The sequence below is a fragment of the Thalassophryne amazonica genome, chromosome 12 (assembly GCF_902500255.1).
Source record: "Thalassophryne amazonica chromosome 12, fThaAma1.1, whole genome shotgun sequence".
NCBI classification, from domain to species: domain Eukaryota; kingdom Metazoa; phylum Chordata; class Actinopteri; order Batrachoidiformes; family Batrachoididae; genus Thalassophryne; species Thalassophryne amazonica.
This window is the reverse complement of record NC_047114.1, coordinates 2,047,715-2,075,102: the sequence shown is the minus strand read 5'-3', so window position 1 is coordinate 2,075,102 and position 27,388 is coordinate 2,047,715. Positions and strand designations below refer to the sequence as shown.

At 45.1% G+C, this 27,388-nt stretch overlaps 1 protein-coding gene across 1 annotated transcript in view; it reads right to left on the bottom strand.

Moving 5' to 3' along the window:
• Positions 1 to 1,207: 1,207 nt before the first annotated feature.
• Positions 1,208 to 27,388, bottom strand: part of atp1a2a (ATPase Na+/K+ transporting subunit alpha 2a) — a 166,160-nt gene continuing 139,979 nt past the window's right edge. Inside the window, exons 19-24 of the mRNA XM_034182830.1 lie at positions 24,713 to 24,836; positions 9,869 to 10,014; positions 9,666 to 9,796; positions 3,919 to 4,020; positions 3,588 to 3,679; positions 1,208 to 1,448 (exon numbers count right to left, since the gene is read on the bottom strand). Of these exons, the coding sequence (XP_034038721.1) occupies positions 1,420 to 1,448; positions 3,588 to 3,679; positions 3,919 to 4,020; positions 9,666 to 9,796; positions 9,869 to 10,014; positions 24,713 to 24,836 (624 nt within the window). The 3' untranslated portion in view covers positions 1,208 to 1,419. The remainder of the gene's footprint in view (positions 1,449 to 3,587; positions 3,680 to 3,918; positions 4,021 to 9,665; positions 9,797 to 9,868; positions 10,015 to 24,712; positions 24,837 to 27,388) is intronic.

Here is a 27,388-nt window from a genome sequence, read left to right as displayed (position 1 = left end):
GCAACAGACTCTTTTTCCAGGCTAAGTGAAGATCTTCTAAATTAGTGAGACGCCATTTCCTCTCCAACTTACGGGTTATCTGCTTTAAGCTACGAGTTTGTGAGTTATACCACGGAGTCAGGCACTTCTGATTTAAAGCTCTCTTTTTTAGAGGAGCTACAGCATCCAAAGTTGTCTTCAATGAGGATGTAAAACTATTGACGAGATACTCTATCTCACTTACAGAGTTTAGGTAGCTACTCTGCACTGTGTTGGTATATGGCATTAGAGAACATAAAGAAGGAATCATATCCTTAAACCTAGTTACAGCGCTTTCTGAAAGACTTCTAGTGTAATGAAACTTATTCCCCACTGCTGGGTAGTCCATCAGAGTAAATGTAAATGTTATTAAGAAATGATCAGACAGAAGGGAGTTTTCAGGGAATACTGTTAAGTCTTCTATTTCCATACCATAAGTCAGAACAAGATCTAAGATATGATTAAAGTGGTGGGTGGACTCATTTACTTTTTGAGCAAAGCCAATAGAGTCTAATAATAGATTAAATGCAGTGTTGAGGCTGTCATTCTCAGCATCTGTGTGGATGTTAAAATCACCCACTATAATTATCTTATCTGAGCTAAGCACTAAGTCAGACAAAAGGTCTGAAAATTCACAGAGAAACTCACAGTAACGACCAGGTGGACGATAGATAATAACAAATAAAACTGGTTTTTGGGACTTCCAATTTGGATGGACAAGACTAAGAGTCAAGCTTTCAAATGAATTAAAGCTCTGTCTGGGTTTTTGATTAATTAATAAGCTGGAATGGAAGATTGCTGCTAATCCTCCGCCCCGGCCCGTGCTACGAGCGTTCTGACAGTTAGTGTGACTCGGGGGTGTTGACTCATTTAAACTAACATATTCATCCTGCTGTAACCAGGTTTCTGTTAGGCAGAATAAATCAATATGTTGATCAATTATTATATCATTTACCAACAGGGACTTAGAAGAGAGAGACCTAATGTTTAATAGACCACATTTAACTGTTTTAGTCTGTGGTGCAGTTGAAGGTGCTATATTATTTTTTCTTTTTGAATTTTTATGCTTAAATAGATTTTTGCTGGTTATTGGTGGTCTGGGAGCAGGCACCGTCTCTACGGGGATGGGGTAATGAGGGGATGGCAGGGGGAGAGAAGCTGCAGAGAGGTGTGTAAGACTACAACTACATGAGGTACATGTCGCCGTTCCTGCGCTGTGGATGTTTCCTGAGAAAACAAAAACTCTGTGTCCAATGAAAAGCAGATTTCCAGCTGTATTTTTATGATAATCAGATTCGTGAGGAGATCCGTGCAGCGTGACACAGATGTTCCTTCACGAGCGCACGCTGACAATCAGTCATCGTGCACAGGCGCACGTTTCACAGTGTCACGTTATGAACGCTAATAATACGTCTCCTGCTCCACCCAACCTGCAAAGAGAGAAAGAGAAAGTGTCAGAGAGTGAACGCACAGGGAGGCTGTGTTAATCTCATCCTTTTGTGCAGCACCATTTGTATTCATCGCGCCGCTTGTTGTCTGTGTGCGTTTTCAAATGAAGCCCCTCATAACAGACGACGCTGATCAGCAGCGCGCGACACGCAGATTAACAGAAATGATTAACTGTCATGACGGATTGTTTTTGTCTTCACCCGGGTCTGGAATGGCGATGGAGTGAATGCGTTTGTTCACCATTGTACATGGCGGCGTATCACATGTTCCATCTCTGAGGCCTATCTCAGGGCATCAGGGCCGTTTCATTTCCTTTCTCATCAGTCGTCGCTGCCCGACACCAATGATGTCATGGAGACGTTTCCAGCCGGGAAGATAAAACGTACCGCCACACGTTTTCCATGGTTTTAATTTCTCAACAAAATATAGAATACAAGAATTAGCAAAAGTTTCTTTGAAACAGACTGGTCTTAATTTGGTGTTTGCAAACGCAGAAAAATCTTTGCTAGTTGGGAGACATTATATTTTATTATCATATTTTATTTCATCATTTTAAAATTGGCACATCTCAGCCAACAATCTGCTCTGAAGAAATAAAGTGACAATGTTCCCATTTTAATTTATAAAAAACTAACTAGTTAGTTGCCCATCAAGTCAAAGGACACAACTGTAAGTTGATTTGTGTCTGTCAGGTCGTCTTATTTTCACCAAAGGTTAACTTCTCAAATGAATAAATAGTCGAGAGCTTGTCGCACATTTGAGCAGCTTTTGTCGCCATCCCGTGGGCGATGTGGGCATTTCAGGGCATCGGCTACACTTCCTACTTGAAATACAAAATGCATGATTTTTTTTTTTTTTTTTTTGCAGGCAGAGCTTTGACCTCCCAGTATTAATGTATAAAAAATTGGATTTTGAGAGTTTTAAGATACGAAAGTTTGCTGGAAGGACAGAATTTGTCCTGTGAATAAAAATAGAAAAATCTAAATTAAATACAAAAGTTTGCTAGCTAACATCAGCTAGTTCAACTGTAATTCACAACAAAAGGCTAAAGTTATCTAAACCTAAGGTTTGTCTCCCATCACTCGTTTTTGGCCATTGAGGAAATCGGGCCTGAGTTTTAAAAATCGTAGCCAAAATTTGCATGTAATTGCAGTTCTTACTTCTAGCTATTATTTCTGATTACATGTAGTTGTAACAGATTATTTCAGATTACAACTGATTACGTAATTTCTTTGCACATGCACCATCAAGTGCGCAAAATGGTGTGTCTTCTTACCCCCCCCCCCCCACACTTTTATAAAAACCTAAAAATTGTCTGTTAAATATCTCGACTCTGTCTTCTGTTGAAGATTGTGGCGTGATTTTCATGGGGTTCCTGTTGCAGAGAACGGGGGGGGGGGAGGGGGGTTTACCAGTTACTACGTACTCTACCTAACTGTGCACTTTCACCAACGCAAGATTAAATATATCCAATTATTCACCTTTTTTTTAAATGCAATTTTCACAAAGTCACAATTTTTTAAACATGTTTAAAACTTTCCCGATGACTCAAAATGTTCTACAACTCACCTGATTCCAGGACCAGATTGGGCATCTGTTTGTAATTCTTTTTTTTGCCTGAAACCATACACAAATCAAAAAATGGTCACTCGGTGACGGGATTACCGCCTGTCCTCTGACTGTCAAAGCAGTGACCATCGACCTCCTGCCACCAGGTGAAATGTGGGCATGCCCTTGGCCTTCTCCCGTTGTGCACAGAGAAACGTTCTCTGACTCTGAATCAGGGTTGAAGTCTGGAGTGTGTTTTTAATTCATCAGTAGCAGCTCCAAAAAGGAGCTTGTTGATCTGTTTTTGCCATGAAATAAAATCTGATGCCTTCTTCAGGTAACGATTTGCTGCTCTGCCGTTACATATTAATTGCATTTTCATTGTGATGATGATGTAATACTTTTAGCTGCAGAAGCACCTGAAAGAATTCACCTCCAGACGTCCGCCGCCAACGATCTCACGACTTAACGCTTGCTTTGTCGCTTGGCCGTGCACTAATGAGCCGCCCTCATTTTGACCTTTTTGAGAAAACAAAGGTTGAAACTTTTTAAGCCGAGTTTCTTGAACTCACCTCCAGGGTTCCTCCTGAGAATGAATTTACGGACCTCATCATAAACAAAGATGATGAAACTGTACGGGAACGCACAGAACCACCACAGGATCCTGACAGAAGAAGACAGAAACGGGCAGACTGAGTGGGGGGGTTAAGAAGTCGTCAGTCCCCAGCTGAGTGCAAATTCTTAAATTGACTGCAGGCATTCTGGAATATAACGGATAACAACGCGGCGTTTAAGAAGATCACAGACTTCAATAAAACATGAGATTGGCGGCCAGTAGGAGCCTATTAGGTCTTAAAGAGGTTATTGTTCGGTTGAGTGGAGACATGCACAGGCAATGCCTACTTCAGGGGGTACATGCGCAAGGCGACGTCCATTGCAGGACAGTAGGACAGGAAGGCAGCCAGAGTGGTCTCAACGAACAGGCCGAAGATCAGGATGACGTTCCTGTTTAAGAAAGAGAAATTAACACAAAAACACAGACGACAAAAAGAAACCACATCAAACACCAGACGGCACTCAGACCCGTGCCAAGGCCACGTATTCTCCACTGCCAAACACTCACTTTTATTTGTAGCATCAAGCCTTGTTTCCAAGAATTTATTTATATGCTCTAAAATGTTATCAAGATCCATTAATAACATTTGAGTTCAGTGTCACTATAAATCTCTGAAATTCTTCTGGATCCAAAATATCTTCCAGATCACACTGAAAACAAAAACAAAAAACATTTTCTGGAACAATAATAAATCTGCTCACAAAATGTCATCAACACCCTCTCACAACTTTTGAGTTAAATGTTGCTATGTACCACACATTCTTCTGGATCTCAGTTCCAGAATATATTCTAGATGACCTCCAAAACTGAGTCACTTATTTCGTAGAACATTATCCCTCTGCTCAATAAATTTCATTGAAATCCGTTGTTTACTCTTTGAGTTATCCTGCTAACAAACAGACAGACAAGCCCCTGTGAAAAATGTCACTTCCTTGGTGGAGCTAATGAGGTTCTTGCTCAATGGCAAGAAAGCCAGACAACAACAATTCTCTAATCTGGGTTTGGCCTGGGATCCAGATGGTTTTGGAAGCCATGGTATCATCATGCCCAGAGTAAAATGAAGTAGCTCAGATCAAAATGAGCTAGAATTTCCTCCTCAGCTCATTTATTCCTTTTCTTCTCCACCACCTTCCTAACATACATTTATATCTTTGATTTTATGTCTTTCCTTCGTATCGGCTCCCCTGGTGGCCGTCTGCAGTCATTCTTTGTCATGTGTCACTGCACAGGACTCTGTGGATCTCATTTCAGCACTTCACTGAGTGTGCGCATGGAAAGAGTTCAGGATTCAAACTGGTGTGGGAGGAAGTTGTTTCGTACATGAGAGGGTGTGAAAGTGTATCAACGTGCACATGGTCCACACTGAACCTCTGACCTCAGGAGGCCACGTTGCCGGATGTTGAGGCATGAGGCTGGAGGTCCATGTGGGCTGCAGCGAGCTGTGAGTCTCCTGCTCCGACTGACGAATGGACCCTGTTTATTACAACTCCAACTTTCACCTGTTTGTGTTCTTTGACAAAAACACTTCACAATATGGCTTTTTCCCTGTAACATTCTGTAGTTGTCGTTTCTGTAGTTGTCAGTTCTGTAGTTGTCAGTTCTGTAGTTGTCGGTTCTGTAGTTGTTGTTTCTGTAGTTGTCAGTTCTGTAGTTGTCGTTTCTGTAGTTGTCAGTTCTGTAGTTGTCAGTTCTGTAGTTGTCGGTTCTGTAGTTGTCAGTTCTGTAGTTGTTGTTTCTGTAGTTGTCGGTTCTGTAGTTGTTGTTTCTGTAGTTGTTGGTTCTGTAGTTGTCGGTTCTGTAGTTGTTGTTTCTGTAGTTGTTGTTTCTGTAGTTGTCAGTTATGTAGTTGTTTCTGTAGTTGTTGGTTCTGTAGTTGTCGGTTCTGTAGTTGTTGTTTCTGTAGTTGTCGGTTCTGTAGTTGTCAGTTCTGTAGTTGTTGTTTCTGTAGTTGTCGGTTCTGTAGTTGTTGGTTCTGTAGTTGTTGGTTCTGTAGTTGTTGGTTCTGTAGTTGTTGGTTCTGTAGTTGTCAGTTCTGTAGTTGTCGGTTCTGTAGTTGTTGTTTCTGTAGTTGTCAGTTCTGTAGTTGTTGTTTCGGTAGTTGTCAGTTCTGTAGTTGTCAGTTCTGCAGTTGTTGTTTCTGTAGTTGTCGGTTCTGTAGTTGTCGTTTCTGTAGTTGTCAGTTCTGTAGTTGTCAGTTCTGCAGTTGTTTCTGTAGTTGTCGGTTCTGTAGTTGTCAGTTCTGTAGTTGTCGGTTCTGTAGTTGTTTCTGTAGTTGTCAGTTCTGTAGTTGTTGTTACTGTAGTTGTCGGTTCTGTAGTTGTCAGTTCTGTAGTTGTCAGTTCTGCAGTTGTTGTTTCTGTAGTTGTCGGTTCTGTAGTTGTCAGTTCTGTAGTTGTCGGTTCTGTAGTTGTTGTTTCTGTAGTTGTCAGTTCTGTAGTTGTCGTTTCTGTAGTTGTCAGTTCTGTAGTTGTCAGTTCTGTAGTTGTTGGTTCTGTAGTTGTTGGTTCTGTAGTTGTCGGTTCTGCAGTTGTTGTTTCTGTAGTTGTCAGTTCTGTAGTTGTCATTTCTGTAGTTGTCAGTTCTGTAGTTGTCGGTTCTGTAGCTGTTGTTTCTGTAGCTGTTGTTTCTGTAGTTGTTGGTTCTGTAGTTGTCGGTTCTGTAGTTGTTGTTTCTGTAGTTGTCGGTTCTGTAGTTGTTGTTTCTGTAGTTGTCGGTTCTGTAGTTGTCGTTTCTGTAGTTGTCAGTTCTGTAGTTGTTAGTTCTGTAGTTGTTGTTTCTGTAGTTGTCGTTTCTGTAGTTGTCATTTCTGTAGTTGTTGTTTCTGTAGTTGTTGGTTCTGTAGTTGTCGGTTCTGTAGTTGTTGTTTCTGTAGATGTCAGTTCTGTCAGTCTGCTGTTGATGATGTTTCATCTTGTTAGAAGTGACTGCAGCAGATGGTCACCTCACTCAGTCTGGTCTGCTTCATCAAGAAGACAAACACAAAGCGTGCAACCCCCGTGTCATGTTCCATCATGGACGTGATGAAGTCTGGAAATTATTTCTGGAGCCAGATCAGAGGAGGCGTCCTTTAGTTATTGTGCAGACAAGAAAAGTTTACGGGGCAGCATGGTGGATTAGTGGTTAGCACTGTTGCCTCACAGCAAGAAGCTCATGTGTTCGATTCCCACCTGTTGGCTTTTCTGTGTGTTTTGTGTGGGTTCCCTTCAGGTGTTTGTCTGTCTTTCAGTTAATTCAAAATGCTGCAGCTAGAGTACTGACGGGGACTAGAAGGAGAGAGCATATCTCACCCATATTGGCCTCTCTTCATTGGCTTCCTGTTAATTCTAGAATAGAATTTAAAATTCTTCTTCTTACTTATAAGGTTTTGAATAATCAGGTCCCATCTTATCTTAGGGACCTCGTAGTACCATATCACCCCAATAGAGCGCTTCCCTCTCAGACTGCAGGCTTACTTGTAGTTCCTAGGGTTTGTAAGAGTAGAATGGGAGGCAGAGCCTTCAGCTTTCAGGCTCCTCTCCTGTGGAACCAGCTCTCAATTCAGATCAGGGAGACAGACACCCTCTCTACTTTTAAGATTAGGCTTAAAACTTTCCTTTTTGTTGGAAAGTTTGTCTAGGTATGTAATTACGTCAGTGTTGCCCAGCAACAATCAGTTACCGCATTTATGGGGGGAAACGAAGTGTGAGTTTTTGCCAGCAGACAGCAGCTAGTTTTTGTGCTTTCCTAAATGTGGATATACGTTAACTGGTTTAAAACCCCAACATCGGTAACTTCGGATAAACCAACACATGATGTCGTTGGCAAAGTAAACCCTGGACCCATTTCTACCTCCGTGGATCCTGTACTGACACAGGGTGGATGAAAGAGAGGACAGCGCTGGCACTCTACTCAAAGTAGGTCCAAATTTTTATTGTGTGTGTGTCAGAGGCGATTGCTCTAAGACTGCAGGGGAAGCGGCTTTCCTCTCACTCAAACCCGCAGCTTCACAGTGCTTTAAACCGTCATCCACAGACTTCAATAGCGACACAAGTGCAGCAAAACGAGATGAGTCATTGGATAAATGCTGGGCTTTGTCCCGCCCATCGGACGCTCAGTGTGTCTGGGGGTCTATGGGGCAGTGGGCGGGCCTCAGCTGGCCCGGACGCTCAGCTTCTGCATGATGATTGGATGATCTGTCTGAGGCTGAATCCCTTTTTGATTGACAGCGAAATGAGCGAATCAGCGATCTTTTGGTGTAAACATCCGTGGGAGCATTTTTTTTTTTATTTTCATTCTGTTCTGAGTTGAACCGGAGACTTTCTTAATCCTCTTAGCGGCATTTTCTTTGTTAAAAACGACTAGCGACAAATCGAGCTTCTATTTCTGGTGTTTTTTTTGTAGCTGCTTGTGTTTGCAGACTGACTTCTATCCCTCTTTCTGACTTCTATCGCAGTTTCTGTTCCTACCGAGCAGCGGGTGCTGCTGAGCTCCTCCACCGTCACAAAGCGCTCACAGGCGGACAAACTTCACACGAGCCTCGCGCCAGTCCCAGCTAGCGAGCTAGCTAGGTAGCAAGCTGCACATAATGGCAGACAATTTGAATGTTGTGGATTTTGGCGAAGCCATTTGATAGTCTTCCTTATGAAGAAAAACAGAGTTAAACAGCAGGGCAGATCAACTCCTCAGATTAATTTGGTGCAAAAGGTGGGGAGAGCTGGCTGACTGGAAGTGCTGTAACAAATAAAACGTACTGAAAAGGAACGGAGGGTAGAATTTACGTATAAATAAACCGACACGCAATTGGTAGCTACCCCTCTGTTGGTTGCTTTGAAATGCACCGCTGTGGTGTTTTTTTTTTGTTTGTTTGTTTAGTTCGAGATGCTGCGTGTGATCTAATACGTTATTTGCACTTGTGTGTGTGTGTGTGTGTGTGCGTGCGAACATGTGTGCGCGTGTTTGTTTGTTTGTGCGTGTGTGTGAGAGAGAGAGAGAGAGCGCGCACTGGTCCGGTCATGGTTAATGTGATGATTATTGTGAGAGATTAGGGCTGCGTGAATAGTGAAAATAAGCTATTAATAGTGGTGCCCACCTGGTGGATTTCATAAGCCCCCCCTTAAGACTGAGATCTGGCGACAGGACTGCCCTGAACCATCCCTTAGTTATGCTGCTATAGACTTAGACTGCTGGGGGGTTCCCATGATGCACTGTTTCTTTCTCTTTTTGCTCTGTATGCACCACTCTGCATTTAATCATTAGTGATTGATCTCTGCTCCCCTCCACAGCATGTCTTTTTCCTGGTTCTCTCCCTCAGCCCCAACCAGTCCCAGCAGAAGACTGCCCCTCCCTGAGCCTGGTTCTGCTGGAGGATTCTTCCTGTTAAAAGGGAGTTTTTCCTTCCCACTGTCGCCAAGTGCTTGCTCACAGGGGGTCGTTTTGACCGTTGGGGTTTTTCTGTAATTATTGTATGGCCTTGCCTTACAATATAAAGCGCCTTGGGGCAACTGTTTGTTGTGATTTGGCGCTATATAAATAAAATTGATTTGATTTGATTTGTCTGTATGTGTCCCTGTGACAGACTGGTGTCCTGTCCCGCCTCTCGCCCTGTGACTGCTCAGTTAGGCTCCATCCCCCCGTGACCCTTAATTGGAGTAAGCGGTTGAAGATGAGTGAGTGGGAGAGTGAAGACAGGCAGACGCCCAGATGGAGTGAAAACTTAATGACCCCAAACTTCGCTGAGTGGGGGCATAAAAGCACTGAGGGACGTTTGTTTGGGAATGTGCTTGCTCATGCGAGTCTAGACCACTCTGCTCCTGCAGGTCACCTGTCCTGCATGATTTCCAGCTCTCCCTGATCCACCCACTCCTAATTAACAAATGCCAGGAAACACCAAACTTGACTAATCGGACACACGTGGAAACCATGTCAGGTGGATGATCTCCAGGAGGAGACGGCTGGTCGAGACCCGACTCCTTCATCCACCCTGAGGTGACTTGTGTTGTGTTTCAGCACTGAATGAACAGATGTTCTCCAGGTTCACTCTATCTCCCTCACTTACGTCATGCCCTGCTGAAAGAGAGAGTTCCTCCGGGTCTTACAGATGATAAGATCCGCCCACTGGACAATGACGATGCTGACAAAGAACGCGGTGTGACAGGTGAACTCAACAATCTTCCTCTGCTCATATGTCTGTCGGGATTCAAACACAAAGTAAAGCTCGGTTCCTGGATGCGTGTCTGTGTGTCTGTGTGCACTCCTTACCCACTGCTGTCCGTAGCTGTCTTCCAGGTCGTTGACATTGCGGCTGTCCCACGGGATACGGATGCCCACCAGCCTTCCAGGAAGAAACCCGTTTTCAGCCAAAATCACAAAGTAGGTGAAAAAACCTCCCAAAGCCTGGATCATCCCTGGTTTGAAAACAACAATAATAATAATTGTTATTATCATTTTTGATGACAAGCTCGTATCAAAACCGTTGCCTTAAACATCCCATCTGTCAGTGTGTCAGTCTGGTGTGATTTGGCGTGATATAAATGAAAATAAATTGAAACTGAATGTTCAGACTTTTTTTTTTAACGTTGTTTGTTCACGTGCTGTGATTGGTGAGAGCCAGAACAACGCACACCTTTTAGCTTTTCTTATGCACATCCTTCAGACTTTCAATACCAACATGAACAGCAGGGGGGCAGTATAACCACAGAAGAAGTAGAAACCAAAAGAGCATTTCACCAAAGAAGAAAAGTCCATGAATGTATTCAGAAGCTGTGTGCACGGCAATAAATCACGGTCTGGACAAACATAAGCTTACCGCTAAAGAAGGCTTTTACAAAGTGCCATTCAGCTATTTTGACCTTTGGGCCCCAAAATCAACATGTCTATTGGGGTCACCATGTCTACCACAGATACCAAGTTTGGTGAGAAACAAGCAGTTAAAAAAGAAGTTACAGCTCTCACAAGATTTTTATAAAGTACGAGGTCTGTGAGAAAAGTATCGTACCTTTTTATTTTTTTCAAAAACTATATGGATTTCATTCATATGTTTTTACGTCAGCCAAGCTTGAACCTTCATGCGCATGCGTGAGTTTTTCCACGCCTGTCGGTTGCGTCATTCGCCTGTGAGCACGCCTTGTGGGAGGAGTGGTCCAGCCCCCTCGTCGGATTTTCATTGTCAGGAAATGGCGGAATGATTTGGGCTTTTTTTCCATCAGAATTTTTTCAGAAACTGTTAGAGACAAGCAGCTGGAAAGCATTAGAAAAATTTATCTGGCTTTCGGTGAAAATTTTACGGGCTTCACAGAGAATAAGGAGTGTTACTACAGCTTTAAGGACTGCCCACAATGGCGCACGGCGCGCTGCGCTCCGAGCCACCATCGAGAGGCAGAAAACACATCATTTCTAAACGGATCACTGTGTGGAGCCGGGACCGTCGTGTGCAATTTCTCTGGTTATCACAAGAGCTGCACATCAGCCATTTTCCGGCAGATTTCACTTTTAACAAGAGATTTTGTCATGGAAAGCCGAGCGGAGGCTTCGCGCGTCAAGACCGATTCGCTGATCGAGCGAGACAAAGGAACACCTCCGTTTCGGAGTGCCAGAGGACAAGTTGGGACATGTCCAGCTCTCCACAATTTCTCTTATACTCACTGGGCTGGTAAGCATTGAAAGCCGAGATAGACATGTCCCAACTTGTCCCCTGGCACTCCGAAATGGAGGTGTTCCTTTGTCTCGCTCGATCAGCGAATCGGTCCTGACGCGCGAAGCCTCCGCGCGGCTTTCCATGACAAAACCCTAACCCTAACCCTAAAAACAACCCTAACCACAACCCTAAAAACAACCCTAACCTCACCCCTAACCACAACCCTAAAAACAACCCTAACCACAACCCTAAAACAATCCTAACCCCACCCCTAACCTCAACCCTAAAAACAACCCTAGCCTCACCCCTAACCACAACCCTAAAAACAACCCTAACCTCACCCCTAACCACAACCCTAAAAACAATCCTAACCCCACCCCTAACCACAACCCTAAAAACAACCCTAGCCTCACCCCTAACCTCACCCCTAACCACAACCCTAAAAACAACCCTAACCCCACCTCTAATCCTGACCCTAACCCTTAACCCTACCCCAAGATCCTGGTGCTTCCTGTGTTAGGCAGCAACACAAAATCATGTGAAAACAACCAAAACTTTTTGAACAACTTTTTCATGTCGAATCTCACTGAATTGGTCCTCCTAACATACCCGCATGGCAGCTGACTGTCTGCTGAATGCCGTCCAGAGTGACAGCAAAAATATGGCCACAAATCTTGAGCAGTCTGCACATGTACCACGTGACAGCCACTGACACAGCATGCAGTACACATGTGAAAGTCGAGCGGCACTGGCACGTCCTTTGCAGTTGCATGGATTTGGACAGGACACGTCCAGCTGGCTCACGCGTGTGCACGGTAGGTGGGTTCCGAGCCGGCTGCAGAGTGGGGTGGCTGGAGGGTGGCTGCTGGAGTGTTCAGTCACTTCCAGAAGCGCCGTTTCTCTCCAATCATATAAAAGGAAAAGTGTGCGTTGAACCCTCACAAGGTGTCCCACATGATGCTCCCGTTCTGAGCCGCAGAGACTCTGTGGTGAGGGTTTGAGGTGCCCGCCTGACGATTTGGTGAGGAAGTTTATCGTGCAAATTTTTTGGCCTGTTCAAAAATCAAGCACAGGCACCGCCCCACTGCTGAGACGAGGGGATGGTGAACGGCTGTGAAGCAAACGGCTGTCGCAGTCCAGTGAGATATGAGCTTTAACGTTATGGTTGTGAGACTTGGAAGCTACCCAGTGACCGAAGGTGACTCAATGCCTTTGGGACTCGGTCTCTTTGGGTACCTCTGGAATGTCAAATGGTTACTTAGGGAGACTCAGATGAGGAGGATTCCGTGCATTGTGAGGGAACATCAGATATGATAGTCTAGAAATGTGGTGCGTGTCTCTGGGTGGGTCTGATCCATAACGTGTGAACAGGTCAAGGACCCGCCCACGACTCACCGGACTGCAGCAGACAGATGTGGATGGACTGGTTGTCTGCCCGGAGGGTTGTAATCCAGACCCTAGGTGGTTCGGTGCTGTGGTGGACGTGGTGATGTGTGACACCAGCGCACGCTCCCAGACTTTTCAAGTCGTAACAATCCAACCAACAAAGAGCCCAGTGTAACTCGTTACAACAAGACGTCATCATTTATTAAGACAAAAGGATCGTTGGAACTGAAGTCTCGCCTCCAAACAGGCGCCCGGCGCCCGTAAACCCGCTGTTCATCACTTCACATAAAAAAAGAGCAGGTGATGATGTGGTCCTCCCTCTAACGCCGCATGCTTACTGTTTGTCAGTGTTTGGCTTCAGATGGCTGACGGCAGCAATAATCAGGGAAAATCGGTTTTAATTTTATGCTGGCACATTTGTTTTGTCACAGAGGGTGCGACTTTTTCAGGATGATGGACATCTCACTTTGGAGCTAAAGTCCTCAAACATCAACCTCCCTGAGTGCTGATTAAGGACTAAGACGGCTTTTATTAATCATCTGGTGTTAAAGTGAGAACCTGCTCCAGGTCGCCGTTTATGCAGATACGACATCATGATGTCAGAGATCAGAGCGTTGTTCCTCAAAGTACAGATACAGAACGAAGCTCTTATTGTTGACTGACGTCATCTGGATTCATGGCTGGACTCTGCAGGACACTGGGTGATGGTCTCCCACCAACCTGGATATGCAGGAATCCATCAGGAATATCCAGCTGCTTTTTATCAGCCTTGAAGACAGAATCTGGTCCGCTACATCTGGAACTGTGGATGAAGACTGGTGACCGTATTTTCTGGAGTATAAGGTGCATGTTTTTGTCTGTATTATCAGCTCAATAATTTGTGATTTTTCTGCCTTGCTGTCATGAAATCTTTCATTTATTCATTTATTATTAGAATTTATTTTGTTTAATGCTTTGATTCCTCAGAAACTCTTTTATAAGTAGTTGTTATTATTATTATTATTATTATTACCAAATTAGAGGTGTTCCACCTTGCATGGCGTGATGCTGTCTTAGATTATAAGTATGCACTACTGGCTACAAAGCGTGCCTATTATTCTGATTTGATCAATAAAAACAAGCATAACTCAAAGGTTTTGTTTGAAACTGTAGCTTTTCTCATTCATGGATGGCCACCTGTTATTCACGCTCCCTTTTCTGCACAGGACTTCTTGGACGATTTCGAGAAGAAAATTGAGGATATTAGGTTGAGCATATCTCAGCAAGCCTTGATCCAACCACCACATACTGCTATGGAGGTGGACGGTCCCACTGAGGTGTTACCCAGATTTACAGATTTTGATGGTATCTCGCTAGGCGCGCTGATGAAGCTCATAACATCTACAAAAAAAACAACCTGTTTATTTGATTCTATACCAACAAAACTAAGGACCTGTGGTCCACTCTTGGACCGACTGCGCTGGAAATTATTAATCTCTCATTAACTTCTGGATCTGTTCCTAAATGTTTCAAGTCTGCAGTGATCAAACCATTACTTAAGAAATCCAATCTCAACCCTAGTGTATTGAAAAATTATAGACCGATATCAAATCTATCATTTTGCTGTAAAATTCTGGAAAAAGTGGTTTCACAGCAACTCGTAGACTATCTTACTGAGAATAATCTTTTTGAGCCACTGCAGTCTGCTTTTAGAAAATATCACTCCACAGAGACAGCACTTACTAAAGTAGTGAATGACCTTTTGCGAGCAATGGACTCAGATACCGTTACAGTTTTGGTGCTGTTGGATCTTAGTGCTGTGTTTGATACTGTGGATCATCATATTTTACTCAATAGGCTGGAGAATCATTGTGGGATTATGGGAATTGCCCTTGCATGCTTGACGTCATACCTGTCTAGTCATTCTTACTGTGTACAATGGCACTTCTGATTTTAGGGATATGAAGTTTGGGGTTCCGCAAGGATCCACTACTGGCCAGTAGTGTTCATGGTAGTATTCACCCTGAAGCTGGGCTGATATTTTCAATCACTGTACTCGGTTCCAGCTCAAACTGTACCACAGAACCACATGGTGTAAAAGTTCACAGCACACGATTTATGTTCTCACACACATTGTACGTTCAAAAAACACACATCGGACTCGTGTTTCCAGAAGCAAAACATAAACAGAAGCTTTTTTTTCAAACTTAATTTACAAAAACTCTCGATGGGAGACATCAAAGTAAAAAAAAAAAAATTACAAGACAGGTCTGTGGTGTTTGCACAGGCACAGTGTGAGAGTTTAGACGCTTGTAGTGCTTCAGCAGCAGGATACCCTCACGACGGCCGACCAGAATATCAAACAGGTTTGATTTTCATCTGACCATACGATCACCGATCAGGAGGTGGTCGCGAGATGTTAAACGCAGCTCGTTACTCCATGTACACTAAACGATGCAGGACATGCGATTAACCTGAAACTCAGTGTGATCCAAAAAATCCTCGCACGAATGAAAAATCAGGTGAAAAAGGGTCAAAACTCATACTGGCACCAGTAGATCATGGCAGTGTTCTATTTATTTTGACACCAGTTATATCAGACGGTTATCTAATTACAACTTGGCCTTTTTTTTGGAAAATGCCTTTTTTACAAATAAAAAATGGCATATTTTACAAAAGCACATTTATCTGTAAACACCAACACACAACACACGTCACATTAACGTGTTGGTTTACATAGAATGAATCAACCAGTCATTGTTAGCGGAGGCACATTTTACGCAGAATGCAATCTGTCTGTGTTTGTTACAAAACTTCAGAATTAGTGCATTATTCAACATTAAAAGATATATGTTATATCTTAACTTGGCACAAATTACAGAATTGACATTAATGGAGTTATTCTATCAGTATTCATTTTATTTACACACCAAACCTCAGCACTGCTTTATTTTCCAAGACCTCCGCCTGATGGCAGCGTTGTGATTTAGTAGAGAGTTGAGCTTTGTGGCTCTTCTTAGCTGCATTTGTGTTGGAAGCCATGTAGTAAACTGGACCTTCCAGCAGGGGGCAGGATGTTCAAAGACAGAAGTGCTGACACTGTTTGGGTCTGTCGTCGCCTTTGATGCTTTCAGAAGCGATCATGGTGTTAAAACTCAAAATCAACTTGTTAGTAGTTGCAAGTATACCGGAGACAATACTGGAATTTATCGGTTATCTGTAACTTCCGATATATTTTTGGGTGGTTTATCGTTTGAACTTTATCAAAGATAACTTATCTGTTATCGAAGTTAATTTTTTGGTTATCTGTGCCCAGCACTGGATTTTAAAGTACTGTTATTAGTTCATAGGATTGTTCATGGACTTGCACCTCCCTATCTGGCTGACCTGGTAAGCCCCTATGTACCAGCTCGGGCCCTACGTTCTGCGGGTGCAGGACTTCTGTGTGTTCCCAGGGTGAATAAAATGTCTGCCGGTCACAGAGCTTTCTCTTATCGTGCCCCAGCTCTGTGGAACGATGTCCCGGCACACATTCGGCAGTCTGATACTGTGGAGACTTTTAAGTCACGTTTAAAGACTCATTTATTTTCCTTGTTTTATCATTAGTATTATGTGTTTTTATTTTTGTATTCTTTTATGGTTTTGTCTTTTTTATTGTTTTTAAATTTTTAATTCAGTCTTGTTTGTTTTTATTATGTTGTGTGAAGCGCCTTGAGATGACGTCATCGTGAATTGGCGCTATATAAATTAATACAATATATATATATATATATATATATATATATATATATGACTTATACTACAGAAAATACAGTACTTTAATAGTAAATTCTTTTCTCAAAGCCTGGTGCAAATGCTGACACTGGAGCAGGAAGCAGGCAGAGCTGCAGTAAAGGATGGAGGCAGAAATTTTGTTTTTCTGCTCTACAAAATGTGTCTCCTACATTCCACAGTATAGCACCCCTATTTATTTATTCCTTCTTTCATTCATTCATTCATTCATTCATTTTTAGTTTGGGAAGTCCTGTGACTAATATTCCAGTCCAACTTGTACACTGAAAAAAAAAAAAAAATCACAGTTTATTAACGAATTAATCATTTATTATTATTAATTATTTTCCAGGGTTTTGCCATGAATGAAAATACTAAACAAAAATAAATAGTACTAATAAAACTACAGTCCAGCAATGCACAAAAATCCCAAACTAAAGAGCTGATTAAAAAATTCATATGGACTCACATTTTTATTGTAGCCTTTTTGTTGTGAAAGTGTAGTGACACGGACCCACAACAGGGGGCGGTAATGAACGGACAATGGATTAAGCCAAAAAGTAACAATTTAATGTTGTGAATTGCACAACGGAATACAGACAATTGCAGTTGAGGAGTACAGTCAATCATACACAAGGTGACATGTGGGCAGGCTCGAGGATAGAAGACGACTGTCCAGAGAACAGCCGGATCCCACACAGCTTCCACCACCAACGGATCTGAAGAACACCAGAGCCGCCAAGTCCTGGGTCGCAGGTGGCCACTGTCTCCACCTGTCAGAAACAGAAACAGTTAATGGTGGGTGTGTGGATACACACCCAGTAATCTCTCCGTACTCAGTTCCTCCGGGAGGGAGAACCTCCACCTCCAGAAACAAAGTCACCCGTGCAGCTCCTGTCAGTCACTTCCCTGGAAGGAGTGAGAGGCGAAGACGTTGCGCTCACACTTTCCGCCAATCCAGCTTCTGACTGTAGCCACAGGAAAACGGCTGCACACAGAACAACGTTTAGTCACAGGAAATTAGCGCAGAGAAAGTTACCTGAGTGGTAGCTGATTTCTTGGCGGGGAGGTGGAGTTGCAGCCGGCTTTTATGGTGATGGTAGAATGAGTGACAGCTGGTGCTGTTGATGAGTGACAGCTGTCACTCTCTGTTGCTCCGACGCCCTCTCGTGCTTGAAGCCCGCAAGCAGGGTGCCCTCTGGTGGTGGTGGGCCAGCAGTACCTCCTCTTCAGTGGCCCACACAACAGGACCCCCCCCTCAACGGGCGCCTCCTGGCGCCCGACCAGGCTTGTCAGGGTGTCGGGTGTAGAAATCGGCCAGGAGGGCCGGGTCCAGGATGAAGCTCCTCTTCACCCAGGAGCGTTCCTCAGGTCCGTACCCCTCCCAGTCCACCAGGTACTGGAACCCCCGACCCTTCCGACGGACGTCCAGGAGCCGACGCACGGTCCATGCCGGCTCCCCATCGATGATCCGGGCAGGAGGCGGCACAGGTCCGGGGGTGCAGAGTGGTGAAGTGTGGTAGGGCTTGAGGCATGACACGTGGAAAACAGGATGAATCCGCAGTGAAGCTGAAGCTGCCAGCTTCACTGCGGCTGGACTGAGGACGTTCAGGATAGGAAATGGTCCAATAAACCTGTCCTTGACTTTTTGGGACTCAACCTGAAGAGGGATGTCCTTGGTCGACAGCCAAAACTCCTGCCTGGGCTGGTATGCAGGGGCCAGGGAATGCCGGTGGTCTGCATGGGCCTTGGCCCTCATCCGGGCTGTGAGCAGGGCAGAACGTGTGGTACGCCACACCCGACGGCACCTTCTGAGGTGGGCCTGGACAGAGGGCACCCCGACCTCTCCCTCCACAAGCGGGAACAATGGGGGCTGGTACCCCAAACACACCTCAAATGGGGAGAGGCCAGTGGCAGATGAGACTTGGCTATTGTGGGCGTACTCGATCCAGGCCAGATGGTGGCTCCAGGCCGTCGGGTGCGCGGAGGTCACGCAGCGGAGGGCCTGCTCCAAGTCCTGGTTTGCCCGCTCTGCCTGTCCGTTCGTTTGAGGATGGTACCCAGACGAGAGACTCACAGTGGCCCCCAGTTCCCTGCAGAAACTCCTCCAGACTTGAGAGGAGAACTGAGGACCACGATCAGAGACGATGTCGTTCGGGATCCCATGCAGACGCACGACATGGTGGACCAGGAGGTCTGCAGTCTCCTGGGCCATCGGGAGCTTCGGGAGGGCCACGAAGTGGGCCGCCTTGGAGAACCGGTCCACTATCGTGAGGATGGTGGTCATGCCCTGGGACGGCGGGAGGCCCGTGATGAAGTCCAGGCCGATGTGGGACCAGGGGCGATGAGGCACCGGTAAAGGCTGGAGGAGACCTTGGGTCTTATGATGGTCCGCCTTGCCCCTGGCGCAGGTGGTACAGGCCTGGACGTAGTCCCGGATGTCGGCTTCCATAGACGCCCACCAGAAGCGCTGCCGGACCACTGCTACGGTTCTTCGCACCCCAGGGTGGCAGGAGAGCTTGGAACCATGACAGAAGTCCAAAACCGCAGCTCTGGCCTCTGGTGGGACGTACAATCTGTCCTTCGGGCCGGTCCCCGGGTCCGGGTTCCGTGCCAGGGCCTCCCGGACGGTCTTCTCCACGTCCCAGGTGAGGGTGGCCACGACAGTGGACTCGGGGATGATGGTTTCCGTTGGGTCTGACAACTCGGCCTTGGCTTCCTCTTCGTGCACCCGGGACAGGGCGTTGGATCGTTGATTCTTAGTCCCGGGGCGGTATGTGATCTGGAAGTCAAAACGTCCGAAGAACAGTGACCATCGGGCTTGCCTGGGGTTCAGACGCTTGGTGGTCCGGATGTACTCCAGGTTCCGATGGTCCGTGAAAACCGTGAATGGTACCGTCGCTCCCTCCAACAGGTGTCTCCACTCCTCCAGAGCCTCTTTCACCGCCAGAAGTTCCCGATTGCTGACGTCATAGTTACCTTCAGCCGGGGTCAACCTGCGGGAAAAATAGGCACAAGGGTGGAGAACCTTATCGGACTCCCTGCTCTGGGACCGCACGGCTCCTATCCCTGAGTCAGAGGCGTCCACTTCAACTATAAACTGGCAATTTGGATCAGGCTGCACCAGGACTGGTGCAGTCAAGAATCAGTATATGTCGTTAGGAGCCGTGAATTCTGCTCCCAGAGTGCCGTAGCCCAGGCGTGTGCCTCTCTAGGAAGCAGATTTATAACGTAAGCCACCCGGCTAGCGTCTGACGCGTACATGACGGGACGCTGTGAAAAGACGAGCGAACACTGCATTAAGAAGTCTGCGCACGTCTCGACACAACCTCCGTACGGCTCCAGAGGGCTTATGTATGCTTCAGGGAAAGGAGGGGGGGTTCGTTGAACGACCACTGGAATGTCTGTGTCTGGCATTCGGTCAGCGCGCGCTTCCACCTGGGCAGTGAAAGCCTCCATCCTCCGATTGAGAATAACGTTCTGCCCGGTTACCACGTCCAACCGAGCAGTGAAAGCGGTTATGATGTGCTGCAGCTCACCTAACACGCCTCCTGCTGGTGCCTGTGCACCTCGCTCTTCCATTGGCTGTTCAAGCGATGGTTGACGCCCCTCGGGATCCATGACGCTGGCCGAGAAATCCTGTTGTGAAAGTATAGTGACATGGACCCACAACAGGGGGCGGTAATGAACGGACAATGGATTAAGCCAAAAAGTAACAATTTAATGTTGTGAATTGCACAATGGAATACAGACAATTGCAGTTGAGGAGTACAGTCAATCATACACAAGGTGACGTGTGGGCAGGCTCGAGGATAGAAGACGTCTGTCCAGAGAAGAGCCGGATCCCACACGGCTTCCACCGCCAACGGATCTGAAGAACACCGGAGCCGCCAAGTCCTGGGTCCCAGGTGGCCACCGTCTCCAGCTGTCAGACCTGGTACTGCTGGCAGAAACAGAAACAGTTAATGGTGGGTGTGTGGATACACACCCAGTAATCTCTCCGTACTTAGTTCCTCCGGGAGGGAGAACCTCCACCTCCAGAAACAAAGTCACCCGTGCAGCTCCTGTCAGTCACTTCCCTGGAAGGAGTGAGAGGCGAAGACGTCACGCTCACACTTTCCGCCAATCCAGCTTCTGACTGTAGCCACAGGAAAACGGCTGCACACAGAACAACGTTTAGTCACAGGAAATTACCGCAGAGAAAGTTACCTGAGTGGTAGCTGATTTCTCGGCGGGGAGGTGGAGTTGCAGTCCGGCTTTTATGGTGATGGTAGAATGAGTGACAGCTGGTGCTGTTGACGAGTGACAGCTGTCACTCTCTGTGGCTCCGACGCCCTCTCGTGCTTGAAGCCCGCACTTCAAGCAGGGCGCCCTCTGGTGGTGGTGGGCCAGCAGTACCTCCTCTTCAGCGGCCCACACAACACTTTTTAAGACTGTCGGCCAGTAAACTGTGTCCACGTGACAATTTATTTTGTCCAGACTGTGTCACATAACATCCACTATGGTGTCCATTGCATATTTATTTGTCCATCTTGGCTTATTTTTGGAATTTGACTGTCCTTGTGTTACACACCAGCAATGTCCATCTGATGATGGATGCTTCAAATAGCATCCAGATTGTTGTCCAACACACATTATTTGTTCATCTTGTTTATTTTTGGAAATTTAAAAGTCCTTGTGTGATATAACAGCACAGGCTGTGGTGTGCACATGTGCTACACTGAGTTCCTGTCCTTTTACATACAAACATTTTAACATACAGTTAAACATACATATATACAACAACAACAAAAAAAAAACCAGAGAAGGTGCCACTTAGTCATGGGTGTGATGTGCAACAGATATGGTTTTGTATTTGGGGTGGAGCCACAAAATCTGAAAAAAATTTCTTTGAAACTCTAAAAGTGTGCATTGTGCAGTGTGCATTAGAAGAGGGTAATAAGTTTGTAATCTGAACTCGAAATCATCAGTGGCTCTGAAAAAGGGGATGAGCCAGGTAATGCAATCAAATATTTAAAAGGTCAATGGACTGCATTTATATAGAGCTTTTTTCATGGTGAGGGCTCGTCGCGCGTGGGACGGCGGTTTTGGCACTTCTCAGCGGCTGCCTGGAAGCTGTTTTGTTGTATAACTTGAAGCTTACTCTGCTAATACGTTTATTTGCTGCCGCTCCGGATCAGTTGCGCTCTCATTGTGGGCGCCTTGTGACTCCGGGCTGTAATGTCAGAAGAGCTTTGTAAACGTGAAGACCTGCTGGAGTTTTGCTCGTCTGTAAAGGATTAGGGGAGTAAATCTGAGCTGCTGTTTTTAAATGACGTGCCCTCAGACATACGTCATATTTTGACCCATTTAACAGCCTATAAAACGGGGCCGGCCTTTGATTTTTCAATATTCCCAAACCGTATAAAAACGGAGATAAAAGGCGCACCTTCAAGTGGGGCCACAGCCAATGAGACGTGATTGAGAGTCGCTCTCACAACCATCAATTAGCTTTAAATGTCACGACAATTACAGACAGTTGTGGACGTCTCTCCTGACGCTCTCCTCACCTCTGGATCTGCTTTCCAGCCACAACGTTCCGGATGGAGAGATGCCGCTCTGCGCCCGGCCACACTGCATTTTGAGACCAACATGCCCACCGGAGTGCAAGAGGATTGTTATTTATGTCAGCTGGGTGGTGGTAGCGGCACTCCTGCAGGGCTTTGCTCTGTTGGAGGGTGGAGGATGGACCCTAAGCTGTGTTCTGGAAATGTACTCTGCTATGTCAGATGTAAGCAAAAACAGCTTAATTCAGCTCATTGCATGTGGTAATTTGAATGGAGGCTTACATCCACAGTAAGCCAGGGCTGGGCAGCATGCGCCAAGATGGAGCAGGTTCTGTTTGTAACCGATCACTGGACCAGGCAGTTTTACTGATGAGCTCCTCCCCTCAACTGAAAGTCCTGATCACCTGTGAAAACACCTGCTGAGGTGACTGTTACCTGCACTGTCCATCACGGGGCACTGCTGCTCGTCGCCGCCATCCTCTGCCCCTCCCTCATCCACACGGTACCTGACTGTGTCCAGTCAGAACTCCGGTTTCTGCTACTCAGACATGCAGTAACACCTGCAGTTGCTTATGTGCAAGAACTCCAACACTCTCAGAATGGACAATAAATCATCTGCATGTGAAATATTATCAACCCTATCAGGTGCAATATTTCAAGTTCTGTGCTAAGGAGCAGTCTTATCTGGATATTTATTTTTATTCTTTTGAAATGTGATTATTTTTCTTATATACTGCTCTTTGTGTCTGTGCAGTTGCAACAATAAGACTGGTATCTCACCGGGCTGCGACAGGTGGAGAGGAGGCAGAGACACAAAATCATGCAAAAACAAGTGAAAAGGCGACAACTTTCTGATGTGGAATCTCACTGAATCACTGACACACGCCGACACGTGGGCGCATGGCGGCCGGCCGTCTGCTGAATGCTGTCTGTAGTGGCAGCAAAAATACAGCCACAAATCTGCAGCAGTCTGCACACATACTGCGCGTGAGACACTGACATGGTGCGCGGCACATATGTGAAAGTCGAGCGGCACTGGCGTGGCCTTTGTAGGATTTGCGCATGAACACCACATGGCACTCTGACGGATGTTGAGCGTCACTGGCGCAGCTGAAATAACAACGCAATTGCGGACACAGTGCTCAGGATGCATGTGGACTATCTTTTATTATGTAAAAGAGGCTGTGAAAATTCCTCCAACTTTAGGCAGAAAAAGCACTGAAAATAATAAGCAAATAAAGTAAAATATCTCTCTCTGTATATAAAAGGCAATCTATGTATGTATGTATGTGGCACGGTTTGTGCTTGGGGTGCACTGCCACAGTTAATTCAGCAATCGACACCAAACTTGCTATGGTGAATGGGGCACTAAGGGGGAGGTCACTGGAGCCCTTATTTTCTCAGTTCACGTGGTACTCAGGTCAAGTAGCAGCATCACTCTTTACTTATTACGTAGGAGCGGCTGGCCAGGGTGCACTTTAATTAGAATCCAAACGGGCCAGCGCACGCTGAGTGAGAGTTAAGGCGCACGTTTTTTGACTTAAAATGTACCTGCTGTGTACAGCTGCCAGAGCGTTGCAGTGATCTGACCTGCTGTCACCTTTTTATCATTCACTTGAGTCTCATAAATGTCACAAATTACTCTATGAAAATGAATGATGACAACATACACACAATGCAACGCAACTTACTACACCTTAAATAATTTCCTTCATGATGAATAAAGTTCTTTCTTATTCTTCTTCTTAACTAAAGTGACATGAAATATACAATGACATGGCTAAAAGTCTTCTCTATTACCGATGCGAAGACCGGGGACTCAGCTAGTAAATAATAAAATAACAGTTAACAGTAATTAAAAAACATCATGAAACGTGTGGAAAACCACTCAGACTTGCAGAATCATGTCCAGCAGCTTGTACACGTCAATATTATTATTACTGTCCCTGCCCCTTCCACACCTCCTCCCAAGAACCACCACACAATCCACTGGTTGAGCACCACGATGTGCTCGAAGCGCTCCCTGATGAGCGTATGGACGCTCCTCTGGAAGTGCTCAGATAAAAATAAAATTAAAAAACAAAGCCGAAGCCCTGACATTGTCCTCATTCCCACACAGGTGATGTCCAGCACACTGTCCATGCGTGCATGCCGGGTGGCCACCGGTCAGCAACATTAAACTTATTCCACTGCTGTCCTCAGACAAATAATGAAAAAACAAAAAACACAATCAATATGGTTCATGTGGCTCATCCATGGCAAGATAGGACGCATCCATCCAGCTCATGCATGTACACAGCAGGTAGGTAGCGGCTGCAGAGCCGGGTGGCTGAAGGCTGCCATACTCATTCAGCCCATTCCAGAAGTGCTCTTCCTCTCTGATCATATGTAAGGAAAAATTGTCTCACATGTTGCACACGTTCTGAGTTGCAGAGACTCTGTGGTGAGGGTTACGAGGTGCGGAAGGTCAAGACATTTAAAGTGCAAATTTTTTGGTCTATTCAGAAATTATGCAACACGTGGGCACTGCCCCACGACTGAGGCAAGGTGACAATGAACGGACGCTATCCTTGAGCCGAACGGCGTGAATTTCCTCACGGGTGTCGTTTGCAGGCTGTTGCAGCCCAGTGAGATATGAGCCTCAGCGGTTTCTTTTGGGATTAATGACTTCTGATTCAGGTGACTTTAGATGCTAATGTGAATGTAGTCGTTCATATTCAGTCCCACTTCAGATTCACATCCTGTTTGTTAAGTGAGCAGAATGTTTGTTGGCTGGACGGGACAAACCGATCTGGCCGTAGGCCATGCTGATGAGCCGCTCATTGACCAGCTTATCCATGATGGGGTTCCTGGGTTGGCGCTTCATGATGTCGCTCTCTGCTGTCTCATACGCCAGTGAGATGGCCGGAACCTGGAGGTGGAGAGTGGATGGAACAGAGTCACCTGACAAGAACAAATGTGCAGGAATTTGTCTTTTTGGTGTTTGTACAAAGGCGCGATCAACGTGACAGACAGACAGTTTGAGAAATCACAATAAAATAATTCAGCATTCAGTCACCGTGTGGATGGAAAAAGAGAAAGAGAGCAAAGAGATGGAAAATGCACACAGTGACAATGATGGAGAGAGCACCAGAGAGCAGAGATGGAGCGAGAGAGGCTGAAGACTCTCACACAGCAGGAGGATAGAAAGGTTGCTTGAAGAACAGCCTTTTATTGACTGCCTTTAACCAGGTAAGCAACAGAGCAACACGCGCAACTTAGGACAGGAAATCTCTGTGATTTAGACGGGATTTAAGGCGGAGACTTGAACACATGCTCGGTGGTCGACAAATCCAGTTTGTTTTGGTGGAGTAACCCCAAACCACAGCGGCAGAGGGATGCCGCGAGGCCTGGCATCGATTTTTCACACGTCTGGAGGTTTGGCAGGTTTGGCAGCCAAATTTCCGAGTGGCAGCCGCAGACAGAGCTTTAATTCATTTCAAAGCTTGACTCTTAGTCTTGTCCATCCAAATTGGAAGTCCCAAAAACCAGTTTTATTTGTTATTATCTATCGTCCACCTGGTCGTTACTGTGAGTTTCTCTGTGAATTTTCAGACCTTTTGTCTGACTTAGTGCTTAGCTCAGATAAGATAATTATAGTGGGCGATTTTAACATCCACACAGATGCTGAGAATGACAGCCTCAACACTGCATTTAATCTATTATTAGACTCAATTGGCTTTGCTCAAAATGTAAATGAGTCCACCCACCACTTTAATCATATCTTAGATCTTGTTCTGACTTATGGCATGGAAATAGAAGACTTAACAGTATTCCCTGAAACTCCCTTCTGTCTGATCATTTCTTAATAACATTTACATTTACTCTGATGGACTACCCAGCAGTGGGGAATAAGTTTCATTACACTAGAAGTCTTTCAGAAAGCGCTGTAACTAGGTTTAAGGATATGATTCCTTCTTTATGTCTCTAATGCCATATACCAACACAGTGCAGAGTAGCTACCTAAACTCTGTAAGTGAGATAGAGTATCTCGTCAATAGTTTTACATCCTCATTGAAGACAACTTTGGATGCTGTAGCTCCTCTGAAAAGAGAGCTTTAAATCAGAAGTGTCTGACTCCGTGGTATAACTCACAAACTCGCAGCTTAAAGCAGATAACCCGTAAGCTGGAGAGGAAATGGCGTCTCACTAATTTAGAAGATCTTCACTTAGCCTGGAAAAAGAGTCTGTTGCTCTATAAAAAAGCCCTCCGTTAAAGCTAGGACATCTTTCTACTCATCACTAATTGAAGAAAATAAGAACAACCCCAGGTTTCTTTTCAGCACTGTAGCCAGGCTGACAAAGAGTCAGAGCTCTATTGAGCCGAGTATTCCTTTAACTTTAACTAGTAATGACTTCATGACTTTCTTTGCTAATAAAATTTTAACTATTAGAGAAAAAATTACTCATAACCATCCCAAAGACGTATCGTTATCTTTGGCTGCTTTCAGTGATGCCGGTATTTGGTTAGACTCTTTCTCTCAGATTGTTCTGTCTGAGTTATTTTCATTAGTTACTTCATCCAAACCATCAACATGTCTATTAGACCCCATTCCTACCAGGCTGCTCAAGGAAGCCCTACCATATTTAATGCTTCGATCTTAAATATGATCAATCTATCTTTGATAAGGTGCCAGTAATTAAACCATTACTTAAAAAGCCATCACTTGACCCAACTATCTTAGCTAATTATAGGCCAATCTCCAACCTTCCTTTTCTCTCAAAAATTCTTGAAAGGGTAGTTGTAAAACAGCTAACTGATCATCTGCAGAGGAATGGTCTATTTGAAGAGTTTCAGTCAGGTTTTAGAATTCATCATAGTACAGAAACAGCATTAGTGAAGGTTACAAATGATCTTCATATGGCCTCAGACAGTGGACTCATCTCTGTGCTTGTTCTGTTAGACCTCAGTGCTGCTTTTGATACTGTTGACCATAAAATTTTATTACAGAGATTAGAGCATGCAATAGGTATTAAAGGCACTGCGCTGCGGTGGTTTGAATCATATTTATCTAATAGATAACAATTTGTTCATGTAAATGGGGAATCTTCTTCACAGACTAAGGTTAATTATGGAGTTCCACAAGGTTCTGTGCTAGGACCAATTTTATTCACTTTATACCTGCTTCTCTAGGCAGTATTATTAGACGGCATTGCTTAAATTTTCATGTTACGCAGATGATACCCAGCTTTATCTATCCATGAAGCCAGAGGACACACACCAATTAGCTAAACTGCAGGATTGTCTTACAGACATAAGGACATGGATGACCTCTAATTTCCTGCTTTTAAACTCAGATAAAACTGAAGTTATTGTACTTGGCCCCACAAATCTTAGAAACATGGTGTCTAACCAGATCCTTACTCTGGATGGCATTACCCTGACCTCTAGTAATACTGTGAGAAATCTTGGAGTCATTTTTG